At 56.5% G+C, this 13,199-nt stretch overlaps 1 protein-coding gene across 4 annotated transcripts in view; it reads left to right on the top strand.

The window, feature by feature from the left end:
• ACSF3 (acyl-CoA synthetase family member 3) overlaps nt 1-9,578 on the top strand; it is a 57,410-nt gene extending 47,832 nt beyond the window's left edge. For all 4 annotated transcript variants that reach the window (XM_064671074.1, XM_064671076.1, XM_064671075.1 and 1 more), the window contains 3 exons: nt 6,213-6,347; nt 6,907-7,018; nt 8,982-9,578. In XM_064671074.1, the coding sequence (XP_064527144.1) occupies nt 6,213-6,347; nt 6,907-7,018; nt 8,982-9,099 (365 nt within the window). In that variant the 3' untranslated portion in view covers nt 9,100-9,578. The remainder of the gene's footprint in view (nt 1-6,212; nt 6,348-6,906; nt 7,019-8,981) is intronic.
• The last annotated feature ends 3,621 nt before the right edge of the window (nt 9,579-13,199 follow it).

Here is a 13,199-nt window from a genome sequence, read left to right on the forward strand (position 1 = left end):
CCCATCCCTCAGCCCATCCCGATCGGCACTTGGCCACAGAGGGGACGGATTATCTAATTCCTATGAACAGCCTTTAGCACTTTATAATCATTTATCCACCCCATGTGGCTTTTCTCCAGCAGAGGAGCCTCTGGGAATGGGAAGAAACCATTTCTTTGAGCGTTGGGCTTGGGTTGGGAGCTGCACAGGGAGCTTGTGCTGCACAGGGATGGGAAGAGAGGCAGAGTGACCACAGGAATGTCATTGCTGAGCCACACTCAGCAGCTTCCCAGCCCCACTGTGTCTGTTACCTGCAAAAATTAGTTTCCATTGATTTAGGAGGGTGGTGAGACGCTGAACTGCCCTGGAAGGAGCAGGGAAACTTGAAAGCACTTGAGAGACGTGATGGGCACATGGAGCTAATGGCTGCAGGGGGATTCCAAAGCTTGGCAAAGAGCATTTCTGTGGTCTGCTCCTGGACCTGATCCTCAGGAGGATGGAGGAGGACCTGCCTGCCAGCTGTGGCCCCACAGCTGCCTTTGAGTGGTCAAGGTGACCATCACGAGCCCCGACTGGGCCCCTGTGTGCCCCAATCCAGCTGGGGTCGGAGACTCACTCCCACAAAACCCTCACCAGGCAAATGGGGTTTGAGCTCCCAGATTTTGGCTCTGCTCTCCGAAGTGGTGAGGATCAGGATCAGGGCTCAGGCTTTTCATCACCTACCCAGGCTGTTGGAGCAATCCTGCCTGAAAAATAAATCATTTTAATCACTGAGGTGTGTCTCTTTGCCAGAGGGTGAGCTCTGCTTCAGCCTGGGACGGACCGGGAGCATCAATAACCATTTTAGGGAAGCAGGAGGCAGGCAGGAGTTAATCCCAGGGTAGAGCAGAGATGCAGAACCTCCTGCCCATTGCTCCGTGGTGTGCAAGGCCACTTCTCATCCCACCGAGGCCGTTCGCATCCCACCAGCTGTTCCCATTTCTGCCTAATTAGCCTCTGGATCAGTGTGCTTGGAGATCCTTGGCTGAAAGGCACCAGAGAAGGGCAAAGACTGATTATTCTGACTGCCTCCCTTCAAGCTTCCCAGGGGTTTTCCAGCTGGGAGCCTGCTGGTCCCCCTGACACAGTTCCCCTGACACACTGGCTTGGTGAGGAATTTCAGGTGCAGAGGAATGCAGGAGGGTGAGCACCTTGCTCCAGATCTTCTCTGTGGAAATGAGGGATCATCTTGGCAGGAGAACAGCTGACAGCAGGGAATTCCTCATGGATTTTGGGGGAAAAAACCTTAAAGGCTCCCAAACGAGCAAGATGCACTGTGTGATCTGAAGGAGCTCTGCTGGCTGTCCCCTGCCCTGTCTATGGGTGGCACGGGGTGACCGTCCCCAAAGGAGCTGCCATACAGGTCTCCTCTGTGTCCCTGTAGGTCAGAGTCACCTCGGAAAGTGGCTGTGAGACATTCCTGCTCTCCATTCCCACTCTCTGAGGAGAACTGGGCTGAGCTCTGCATGGAGTATTTGAAAGCCAAGACTTTGCAAAAATCAGGAGTGATTCATTAGCAGCAAAAGGTCTAATTAATATTTGAAAGTGCTCAAACCACATCCTGCTGCTGGCAGGGAAGAGCCCACCAGCATCCCCAGCACCACTCCGGCCCCTGGAGCTCCTGAGGAGAACATTAACAGCCTCTGGAGCAGGAGGGTGAAATAATCAACAAATTAATTTCCCTTTCGAAGGCGAATTTTGCTGTTTCTTGGTATTTTCTGCTGTGCAGTACTTGGTCTGTTGGAGTTATGACAGGAGTGGGGAGACATCCAGAGATCCTGTGAGGTGTCCTGGGGGGATGGAGCTGTGAGTGTCCCAGCAGTCTGGTCCTTCAGAGGCCACATCCTGCAGCTGGATGAGGTTTGATAACATACAAAGCCAAGCTTTCCTCTCTGACTCCACATTTGTACCTGGTGCTGTTTCCAATGCCCCCAGTGTGCTTCCAATGCCTCCTCTGTTCTTCCAACACAGTGTTCATGCACACCCTGGTTCTATCTTCATTTTTTAAGTGATGGCTGGTGCTGGTCTGAGCCCAGACTGTCCTCACCATGCTCCCAGTGCCTGAGTGAGATCCAGCAAAAGGCTGTGCCTGAGGTTGGACCCAAATCCGTGGCACTGGCATCTCTTTCCTGCTGCTTTTCCCTGCCACTGATGTGCACACGAGCTGCTGTGCTCAGTGTTCCCGGTGCTAGGTCTGCCCAGCAACACAGCCGGGAAGGTCCTGAGGGAGTCTGTCACATTGCAGCTGCAAACAGCCAAATCCACTGGGATTGATGCTCCTGGGCTGGGCTGTGCTCAAGGTGTTGGACTACGTGGCTTTGGATTACAAACCTTGGAGCGCGGATCCTCAGGTGTCCACACTGTCCTGCCTCCCATCTGCTGGGGTGGAGCTGCCTGGGAAACACCTGCCATGTCCCTTCTGGGAGCTCCAAACACAAAGGAATAGGTGTATAAACAATGTGGGATGGGGAAACACCTCCCAGAAGCCAGGAAAGGCTGTGTGACAGTTTGCAGATCAGCACAGCGCCGCGTTGCTCCCAGGTCAGCTCCGTGCGCCAGATCTCGGCTCGCACGTCGCTGCCACTCTGTCACTGCCACAAAGCTGGTGACACGTGTTACCAAACAGTCTTCCAGGTTTCCGAGTAACATCTGTCCCTAGAGAGCAGGGACAGTGTGCCTGGGATGGGCTCCTCCTGGGGTGCCAACCTCTCCTCAGCAGCCATGTGTAGGGCTGAGGTCTTGGATTAATGTGCCAGACCCATGTGCCAGACCCATGTCAAGGGCAACACTACCCCTGTTCATTTAGTTTTTCTAGCAGATCCTAAGACATTCCCAGATCTCCATCTAGAGCAGGTTGAAGTCACTGTTCCTCATGGTTTACATGAAAAGTCTTTTTTTTAATGCATATTTCAGCTATCTCAGAGCTCTCTGGAGCCACTCAGCATTTCAGTTCTCCAGTCAAAGTGTTCTTTTGGTTAATAAATGGTTCAAATATTTGCTCAGGACACCTTTGATGTGGGAATTGTGCCGTGTTTGCCAGGAACAAGCTGCCCCATGGGCGAGGGTGTTGGCACAGGAGCTCTAGGGAGGGTTTGATCCTGTAGTTCAGCTCAAGGAGCAAAGAGGCTCTTGTTTCCTCTGTCCTCTGAAGCAGCTCTGGCAGCGTGTTGGTCACTGGTAGCTCTCTCCACTCTCTGAAGGAGGTGCTCAAAATACAGCCCATCATGGCAGAGTCACAAGGGCCCTTTTGTCCTTGGAAGGAGGATTTTGCAACTTGAAGAACTTCATTGCAGAAATCTTTGTGGTTTGACTTGGGAAATGTTGGTCTCCATTGCACATCTCCTTCTGCATCTCCCTGTGTGGGTGGTGAGGCCCTGGTACAGGTTGCCCAGAGAAGCTGTGGCTGCCCCATCCCTGGAAGTGTCCAAGGCCAGGTTGGATGGGGCTTGGAGCAACCTGGTCTAGTGGAAGGTGTCCCTGACCATGGCAGGGGGTGGGACAAGATGAGCTTACGGTCCCTTCCCACCCAAACCATTCCATGATTCTGTGATTTTGTGTATATAAATATATATATAATTGCCTGAAACTCCAGCAAAGGGCAGCCTGTTCAATATGCAGCTCAGCAGAGCCTTTAACATTTCACAGAACAGATGCCCACTGAGCATCTTGAAACAGATCCAAAGGTAGCAGTGACGGCTGCTGTCAGGGAAACAATAATCCCACGGCCTTGATGCAGCTCCGACATGGAGCCACTTGCCACAGAGTTCTGCTGCTGGCGGCTTTGTGGGATGAAAGGAGCCAGTTGGAAGTGGCCCAGGCAGGCAGAGGTGGGGTGTCAGACACCGTCATCTTCTCATCAGCCAAAATTCCCTTCCCTGCACAGCTGGCTGTGAGGAGGGAAGTGCTGGTTGTGGCTCCAAGCAGCAGGAGGAATCTGAGCACGGGCATGGTGTCCTGACCCTGCTCTTGTGTGCTGTGGTGATCCCTGTACTGGAGGGCGGAGGAGGGAAAGGCTGAGGATGGAGAGGGAGTGAGGCATTACTGGAGTCCAGCATCCCCCAGCTGATGCCCGACATCAGTCTTGCTGAAACCAGAGCAGGACTGGGAGCTCCAGAGACAGGATGGGCAGGAGCAGGATCACACAGGTGCAGACCCCACTGTTGGGTGAACTCCGTCCATCGCATCCCTCCCGTCCCTGTGCCGGTGCACCGGGTACTCCCTGGAGACACTCGGAAGCCGGCTGGATAGACAGGAATGTGGTTGGGAAAGGGGTGCTATCTCATGGGCAGAGAGCTCCATTCCCTGCTCAGAATCCCCCCGTCACCTCTGTTGACCATGCTGGGCAAGGGCACCATGGTCTGCATCCTGTAGGATGCAACAGCCTGATGGAGCAGGAAAGGCTGGAGCAGATGGGATGGATGGAGCACAACACCAGCCACAGGGCTGCTTGCAGAGGCTGGGTGGGCTCGTGGGGCACAGGAGCTCACATCAGGACCCCCCAAAATACGGACACAGCTTCTGCTGTGGGCCCTTGGGGCAGTGCCAGGTTTGGAAGTGACTCTCAGACTGTTTACCTGCAGCATGTGGGGAAGAGCCTTTAAGAAAAGTCAGCAGTGTTTTAACAGGTCTCCTCAGCCTGGGAATTTCCCGCTGGCCTGGGAAGCAGAGAATGCGGGATGTGCCACTGCACAGGCTGCCTGATGTGCTGGGCTGGGAGCAGATGGTGCAGGGCAGAGGGTAATGTGGCTGTCCTCGTGGATGGCGGTCCCCTGGAGTGTGCTCCGGCCTGTCAGCGCGGGAAGTGACAGCCAGGCCCTGGCACTGGGCTTGCAGGAGAGAGGAGGCAGAAAGGAAGAGAAAGGGGAATTACAGAGCTCGTCCCAGAAGCTCACAATAGTTACAATAATAATGTGGCTCATTCCCCCACCACGATGTGCTGCCAACAAGATGGAGGGATCTGTGTGGGGAGCAGAGGGGATGGAAGGGGAGAAGCGAGGATTCTTCCTCCTCTCCCTTGTTGTATGGAGACCATCAGGAAGAGGAGAGGTTAGGGAGCACACCTCCTCCAAAAAGGAAGTTTTGCAGTTGGCAGTAACATTTTTATGCGTGGGACATGGTTCCATGGGCAAGTGTGAACAGATCCTGCCTGTGCTCCTCCTGGGGAAATGGGGTGGCTGCACAGGAGTGGGACAGACACAAGGTCCCAGTGACAGGCTCTGCCCTGGCAGTTTGTTTTGCAAACAGGCTCCAGAGAGACCAGTGTGGCTGACACCTCCCCACAGGCTCAAGGACACACAGGGATAAGAATTCCATCCTTTCTCAGTGTAAGGAGAATTAAGAGAAGCAAGTCATCCAGGCAGGCACAGAGCCCTTTGGCTTTCACATCAAGACACCCTGGAGCAGAGAAAACTTCCCCCATCCAGGTCTGTCTCAGGGACTCAACCATGTCCCTGTCCCAGGGGTCATTCACCCCATCAGAGCAGAGAAAATGCAAATGGGGCCGTTTTCCTGTACTTAGATCCCGAAGAGCAACATGGGAACTGCGTGTCACTGATCTAGGGCAGAATTCCTTCTCCTCTCCCCATCTTTTCTGTGTGAATAAGCAGCTCCTGATCTCCTGGCTGAAAGCTCGCAGCTCTTTGCTCTCCCAGTGCCACCATTTAATTAATGTTCCCTCTCCCATGCTCTGTCAGTCACACACCACAGCAGTCTGGGTGCAGGAGGCAGTTCATCCCAGCAGCCACGAGTTCCTTCCCGCTGCGAGAGTCCCAGTTTCAAACTCTCCCTCAACTTCAAAATATTCCAGACAGCTTTCATCATCCACACAGTGCCAAGGGGCAGGCAAATACAGGAACAATTAATCATTCCCTGGCTCAGCTGAGCTGCTCAGCATTTTGGCATGTGCCAGATGAGCAGGGACACAGCTCTTTTGGGGAGCAGCCTGGATTTCAGGTCTGATCCTGATGCTTCATTGCTCTGACACTGTAAATCTCTGGGCATTTGCTGCCTTTGCAGCATCACGTGTAAACTCTGGAGCGTGCCAGAGGTGAGCTGGGAATAAGGTTTGGAAAACTGCACCACTGCTGGCACATTTTATGGTATCTAGGCTGGGAATGCTGCAAAGTGGCATTCTGAGGGGCTGGACAAAAGGAGTCAGAGGGAAGGAGTGGAGCAAGGAGAGGTTTTCTTTCCAGGAGACACAGCTGTGTACAAGGACGGCGTGTACTGGATCAGGGGCCGCACCTCAGTGGACATCATCAAAAACGGAGGGTTCAAAATCAGCGCCCTGGAGGTGGAGCGTCACCTGCTCGCGCACCCCCACATCACAGGTACCGCTCTGCCCTATCCCTGTGCCGTGCTGGGAAGGATGGAGCGTGGGAACACAGCCCTGGATCAGTGGGTGCATGAAGCTCCCAAGGGCTCCTGCCTGGAGCTCACTCACAGCCCTCCCACAGGAAAGGCTGATCTGAGCAAAGTGTCTAAATCCCACTGTTACTTCTCTCCCGGGGCCAAAGCCTGTGGCCATGTGCTGAGTCAGCAGCAGCTCCCATCTGATTTTGGAAATGAGACTATAATTAGATCTGTCCTGCCCTCGTGCGTGACCCTGTACGAGGGGACAGAAGGCACCCCCAGCTCCACACCACTCTGTACATCATCTTCCTCCCTGTTGACTCTAAATTGCTCAAGCCGTGGGGCTTCCTGCCTTTTCCATGGTAAAAAGCTCTGTTCTTGTGTCAGCACAAAGGTCCACGGTGTTTTCCTGTGCTGACATCCCGTGGCATTTTCCTCCCCACACACCGCTGCTGCTGACACCTGAACCCCCCTTCTACCCACCTGGACCCCAGAAGCTGCTCAGGTTTCTCACTCCAGCTCCTGCTCTCCCTGCAGACGTGGCTGTGATCGGGCCCCCGGACATGGTGTGGGGGCAGCGGGTCAGTGCTGTCGTGCAGCTGCGCAAGGGTGAGATGCTCTCAGTGAAGGACCTGAAGGACTGGGCCAGGTAAGATGCCACAGGGAGATGAACAGTGGGGGACACAGGGAAAGCAGGGGCAGAGCTAGCAGTACCCTCATCAGGGACTTGTCGCAGAATCACCCACCCTCTTTGGGTGGGAAGAGACCTTAAAGCCTATCCAGTTCCACCCCCTGCCATGGGCAGGGACACCTTCCACTAGACCGGGTTGCTCCAACCTGGCCCAGAACACTTCCAGGGATGGGGCAGCCACAGCTTCTCTGGGCAACCTGTGCCAGGGCCTCACCACCCTGACAGGGAAGAATTTCTTCCCAATATCCCATCTAACCGTCTGTCAGTAGGAAGCCATTCCTCCTCATCCTGTTACTCCAGGCCCTCGTAAATAGTCGCTCTCCAACTCTTGGCTCACTTCAGGTACTGGAAGGCCACAGTTAGGTCACCCTGAAGCCTCCTCTTTTCCAGGCTGAACAATCCCAACCCTCTCCGCCTTTCCTCTTACAAGAGGTGCTCACCATGCTGTGTAGTGCCTGCTCATCCCTTATCCTTCTGGCAGTGACATTGGTGACCCCAGCAGATCCCTTCATCCCCCACCTGTGGCCTTGCGGATCCCCCAGATGTTGCTCTGGGTGTCACTGGTGCAGGGCAGGGGGCTGCACTCAGCCCCCCATGTACTTCCCTGTCTGCCCCCCTCCCAGAGTGTTCCCTGCACGTCTCTTCCCATCACTGTTCCCAGCTCTGTGACAGAAATGTTGCTCTTCTGCCCTTGAAACCAGAGCCCCCCAAGGGTCCGGCCACCCGCCTGGGCTGTGCTCCCTGCCCAGCACTGGCTCCAGGCACCACTCTAGCTCTCTCCCGCCTCTCCCTCTCGCCCTGTCTATCCCCTTTATTTTTTATGTCACTTACATTCACTTGGCCCCTTTTCTTGCGCTCCCTGGCAGGAGACACATGTCCCTCTTCAGAGTGATTCATTTTGCGGCTTTCACTCCGATGGCGCTTCCCGGCGACAGGCGCCATCCCGAGTTAGCGGATCCATATGGCCGGGTGCTGGTGGCAGCGGGGGGAGGAGGCCAGGCAAGGGCTGAAGGGCTCAGCAGACTTGGCATCTCGAATTAGAGTCAGTGCCAGGACACTGCTGGGGCCGGGCACAGCCCCAGGTTGGTGACACACGGGCAGCAGAAGGCAGGGGAGACCCCCCTCCGTGCTCTGCAAAGGGAGTGATGCTCAGTGCTCAAACCTCTCCCCGCAGCAGGAAGGCCCCCGTGGGCTGTGATCACTGACAAGTCACCTGCACACTCCTGGGGAGGCGACTCACCTGCAGTCTCAGTTCTCAGGGACTGGCACCAGGAACACGTGGGGTCCAGCATCCGCCACTCTGCTGCACATTGTCCCTGTCTCTAACAGGGAGGGTCACTGAGTCCACCTTACCATTTGAAGGGTCTCCATGCCCCCTCCTGAGGGGTGGGTGGGTGCTTTGGGATGTCCCATGGCAGGCTTGGCAGCACAGGCAGCCACTCCCAAAGGGCAGGGAGTGGGAAGCCAAGAGTGACCCTCATGGATGAGCTGGAGGTGTCAGGTGGAGCCAGGTGTCAGTAACAGGGTCCATCTCCAGTCCAAAACACAGCAAGTGGTGAGCTGGGTCCAGGTGCCACCAGAGAGCACAGGCAGGAGAAGAATAGGACCAGGGATGAGCTGGTCCTATTCTATCCCCCCCTGTGGCGGGGGAACAGAGCTCTCCCAGCAGACAAGGGCAAAGAGAGGGCTGGAAACAAGCCCTACATCCCCAGGCAATCCCCAAGGGATGAGCTGCTTCCTGCAGAGACAGGCTGGAAACAAACAGCATCTCTTAGAGGGACTGAGCTAAGTGGGCTCCTGGGGTATGGGTGGGGGTCCCAGGTGGGGCTGATCAGGGCGCTGAGGGCTGTGGGTGCTCCCAGGACAGCTCAGCCTGTGCTGGTCCCAGGTGGCTGTAATGGACTGAACACCTGTGTTCCAGGGAGACCATGGCTCCATACACCATCCCAACAGAGCTGATCGTGGTGGAGGAGATTCCGCGAAACCAGATGGGGAAAGTGAACAAGAAGGAGCTTCTGCAGCGCTTCTACTCAGCCTGATTCCTGGCCCCAGGGCCAGGGCTGGGACCCCAGGGGTGCTTGGCCCTGATCCACAACCGTTTTGCCTCCAAAGACGTGCTGCAGGGATCAGCAGTAGCAGATCTGGGCTCACCGCAGCCTGGTCCATGAATAATATCCAATAAAAGTAGGATTTATTTATCCCACCTGGCCAAGCTGAGCCAGAGCTGCAGAGTTAGGGTTTCCTTGTATGAGAGCCCTTTGCAGGAATCATGGAATCTCAGAATGGTTTAAATTGGAAAGGACCTTAAGCTCATCTCATTCCAGCCCCTGCCACGGGCAGGGGCACCTTCCACTGGACCAGGTTGCTCCAAGCCCTGTCCAACCTGGCCTTGGACACTTCCAGGGATGGGGCAGCCACAGCTTCTCAGGGCAACCTGTGCCAGGGCCTCACCAGCCTTACAGGGAAGGATTTCCCAGTAAAAATGAAGAATAAATGCAAAATCACACATAAATACTGACTGTGCTGTCCAACCCAATACATCTACCCCCATGTTCTCCTAGTGCACTTGATGGGTGTAACCCATCCCACAATGGAGCAGGAAAGGGGGAAGGGGCAGGGATGGCTGCCAGGGGCTTGCAGGGACATCAATGTGATGAAAGAGCCATGAAACAATAAATAATGTGCAGAGACCCCAGGGAGATGGGGAGGAGCAGCATGACCAGGCTTGGGTTTTGGGCTGTGGCCACAGTGGGGCAAGGGGTGGGGGCAGAGCCAAGAGGGATGTCACAGGTGCCCTGGAGCAGATGCAGCATGAATTAAATTGTGTGTGTGTGTGTGTGTGTGACACCAGTGCCCACGTCTGAAGGTCATCGATTACGTGGAGGACAGGCACTACTGATAAACCCCACCTTTATACCTGGAATTTTGTCCCTGTTTGACTTCACATGGGAGCTGTCAGCCCTGAGGGATCAGTAATGCCAGTGGGGGTTGGCAGCCATGCCCTGCAGGTCCCCAGCCAGCGGATCCATCCCACTGCACTGGGGAGGCAGCGGGATGCTGGTCCAATCCTGTCCAGTGCTGAGGGGCTGACAGGGAACGCCAGCTTTCCCCAGCAGCTGGTGGGGCACTGGAAGCAACAGAAAGGGCAAGAGGAACAGAGAGCACAAGTAATTACAGGGATACCTTTGCTAGGGTCAGTGGAGCCCCAAAAACCTGGCAGAACACGGAGGGGACAGCTGGCAGGCACTGGGCATGGGGAGCAGGGATGGGACAGGGACATGACAGCAGATGGGAAAAGGGGAAGGGGATATGGACAGGAACAGGCTTCCTCCTCTGCAGCCCCTCCATCCCACCCTGCACCACCTGCACAGTGGTCCAGTCACGCGCCTGCTCCATCCATCCCAGCACCCAGCCCACAGGAGCATCTGCCAGGGCCTGACTTTTGGTATTTCAGGCTCAGAAGGAATTGCAATGGGAACACTGGGGACACCCAGAGCTCACCAGCCACCCCTCCCTGTCCCACACCACAGGCTCAGCGCTCCGGCACATGGACACACGTGTGGAGCTGAGCACAGGCAGCTCGTCCCAGCCTGCGGGAGGGACGGAGCAGATCCTTTGTTAAAACATCAACGATGCAGTAAATTTTTTAACTTACCAAATAGATCAATATCAAATTATCATGTCTTGCATTCATAACTCTTAAGCAAGCAACAATGGAGAAAGACAAGGTCACTGGAGAATAAATAGCAGCAAAAGCTCTTAATGATCTATCATTCTCGACAACCCCGGGCACCCCGCACCAGCCCCGTGACAAGATCATTAATAAAACTCTGCAGGAACGCTATCGATTGCTTTGATGGATGATCACAGGTAGCAAATACTGTAAAACACCTGGTTGTCACACACAAAATGAGTAGTTTGACTCACACCTCAGTGTGGGGACTCAGCTGTGGCTCTGCTGGGTTTGCTCCTCAGTGGTTTCCACAGGGAGGGTGGTCAGTGGTGACCGCCCAGTTTGGGGCTGCCATCCATGCTGGACCCCCATGCTCCCACCTCCACTCCCCCACTGCTTTTCATGCCTATAGATGAGACCTGGTAATTAAAAGCCTCATTAAAGCACCTGTTTATGGTGCCCTGGAACCCAGGTTGGGAGCTGAGCCAGATGGAGGTGGGGTGGGGTAACCTGGTGCCACTGGATGAACATGGAGACCTCCAGGAACACCGACACAGCGAGGACCCCAGGAATGAGAGTCTCCAGGGCCATGGGCTCTGCTCCCCCCATGCTGTCTCCATCAGGGTTGCAGGAGGGGCTGTGTCCCCCACTCTGCTCCAGGCGTTTCGCTTGCGAGCCACGTCGCATTGACAGTCGGATCATATGTACACAACCATTCAATTACCCCGTAATGGCTACAGGCGATTAAGCCATCAATCTCCTTCATTAAAGCCTGCAAGGCCCGGCCCAGCATCGCCCAATAAAACCATTAAAACAACAACAACAACCCAAAGCAGCAGCTTTAATGCATGGGCTGTAATGCTGGCCCTGTCAACATCACTGGGAGTGTCCCTGACCCAGGGACGCCTGGGGACCCGCTCGCCCCAGTGGGTATTGCCCTGCTGGGGTGTCCCAGGGAGCTGGAGGCTGCCCACCCCTCTGTGCCCCCCCTGCTCGGCACACCAGGACCTGCTCTCATGCTTTATAGCTGACATTACCTTTTATTGCCGTATAAAATCGAAGCTCTGGTGGCTTTATGGGGCTATGCCAGTGTGTGGCACCCCCAGCTGCTCCCTCTGCCCTCGCTGGGCACTGCCCTGACTCCCAGTCCCTGTGCTGGGGTCATGACTTGTCCTACTGCACCCCACATGAGAGACATGAGTGGTCCTACACTGGGGTCATGAGTGGTCCCATTGCACCCCACTTCAGGAACATCCATGGTCCCAACACACCAGTGGGGGCAGAACTGGTCCGAGCACCCAAAGCAGTTGCACGGTTCTGGGCAGGTCAGAGTGTGTCAGCTGGGAGGGGGGAGTGGGACCCTCCAAAAGAGGATGACTCAGCACAGCAAGGAAGGTGATGGTTCTGGGCTGGTCCTACTTGAACTCAGCATCTGGGGGACCCCAGACCTCTGACCTCCAGTGGAACCCCCGGTTTTTGGGGGGAGAGGAGCAAGGAGTGTTGGTGCAGGGCCAGTGGTGAGAGGGGCTGCAGCACCCGCTGTCGTGCTGCAACCGGAGACACGCCACGGGCAGCCCTGTCCCCACGAGCGGGTCTGGCGCCTTGTCAAAGCCTGTCACATCTGCCACCCCCGCACCCTCGCGCCGCGGTGCCGGTGGCAGGGAACATCTGCTCGGCCGCCCCGCTGCCACGGCGCGTTAGGGTCAGGGGCAGCCGCCAGGACCCCCGGCCAGCGCCGCCGGGGCGGCTCCTCTCCGTGACACTGATGCGGGGTGACAGGACAGCGGGGCGGACGGATGGGATCGGACAGACGGACGGGCAAGTGAGCGCCGCTGCCCACGCCACGGCCCAGCCAAGCCGCGGGTCACCGGTGCCCGACGCTCACCCGCTCGTGACAGGTCGCCGGGGACACCGACAGCCCTGCCACCACCTGGGTACGGACAGGACACATCCTGCATCCCTCCTCCTGTGTCTCTTTTCCCACGCCTTGTTCCCCATCCCCGTGTCGGTGCCCACCACAAGGCACCTGTTCCCATGGACGGGACGGTGCTGGCCGGGGGCATGGGCAGCTGCCAGGCAGGTATGCGGTGATGCCACCAGTGTCACCGACACACCGCACGCTCCCCTGCCAGATCCAGGGCTCGGTTCCCTTGGAGGGCAAGAGCCCCTCGACCCCTTCGCCTTGCCCGGGGGGTCGCGGTTCTCCATTCCTGCTTCACCGGGACCCCGCGCCGGCGAGCGGGGGGTGGTCCTCGGTGCGGCACCTCGGGCGCGGGGACCGCCGATGTCGGGGCTGGTGGCCGGGACGATGCTGCCACCTGGTGCCACGGCATCGCGACAACACGGGGACCGGCCCGGGGGGTCGAGAGAAACACTGGGATCGGCCCGGGGGGTCGAGAGAAACACTGAGACCGGCCCCGGAGTCGCAGGCGGCACCGGGACCAGCTTTGCGGGGTCGAAGGCGGG

The sequence above is a fragment of the Pseudopipra pipra genome, chromosome 14, assembly GCF_036250125.1.
Source record: "Pseudopipra pipra isolate bDixPip1 chromosome 14, bDixPip1.hap1, whole genome shotgun sequence".
Lineage (NCBI taxonomy): Eukaryota > Metazoa > Chordata > Aves > Passeriformes > Pipridae > Pseudopipra > Pseudopipra pipra.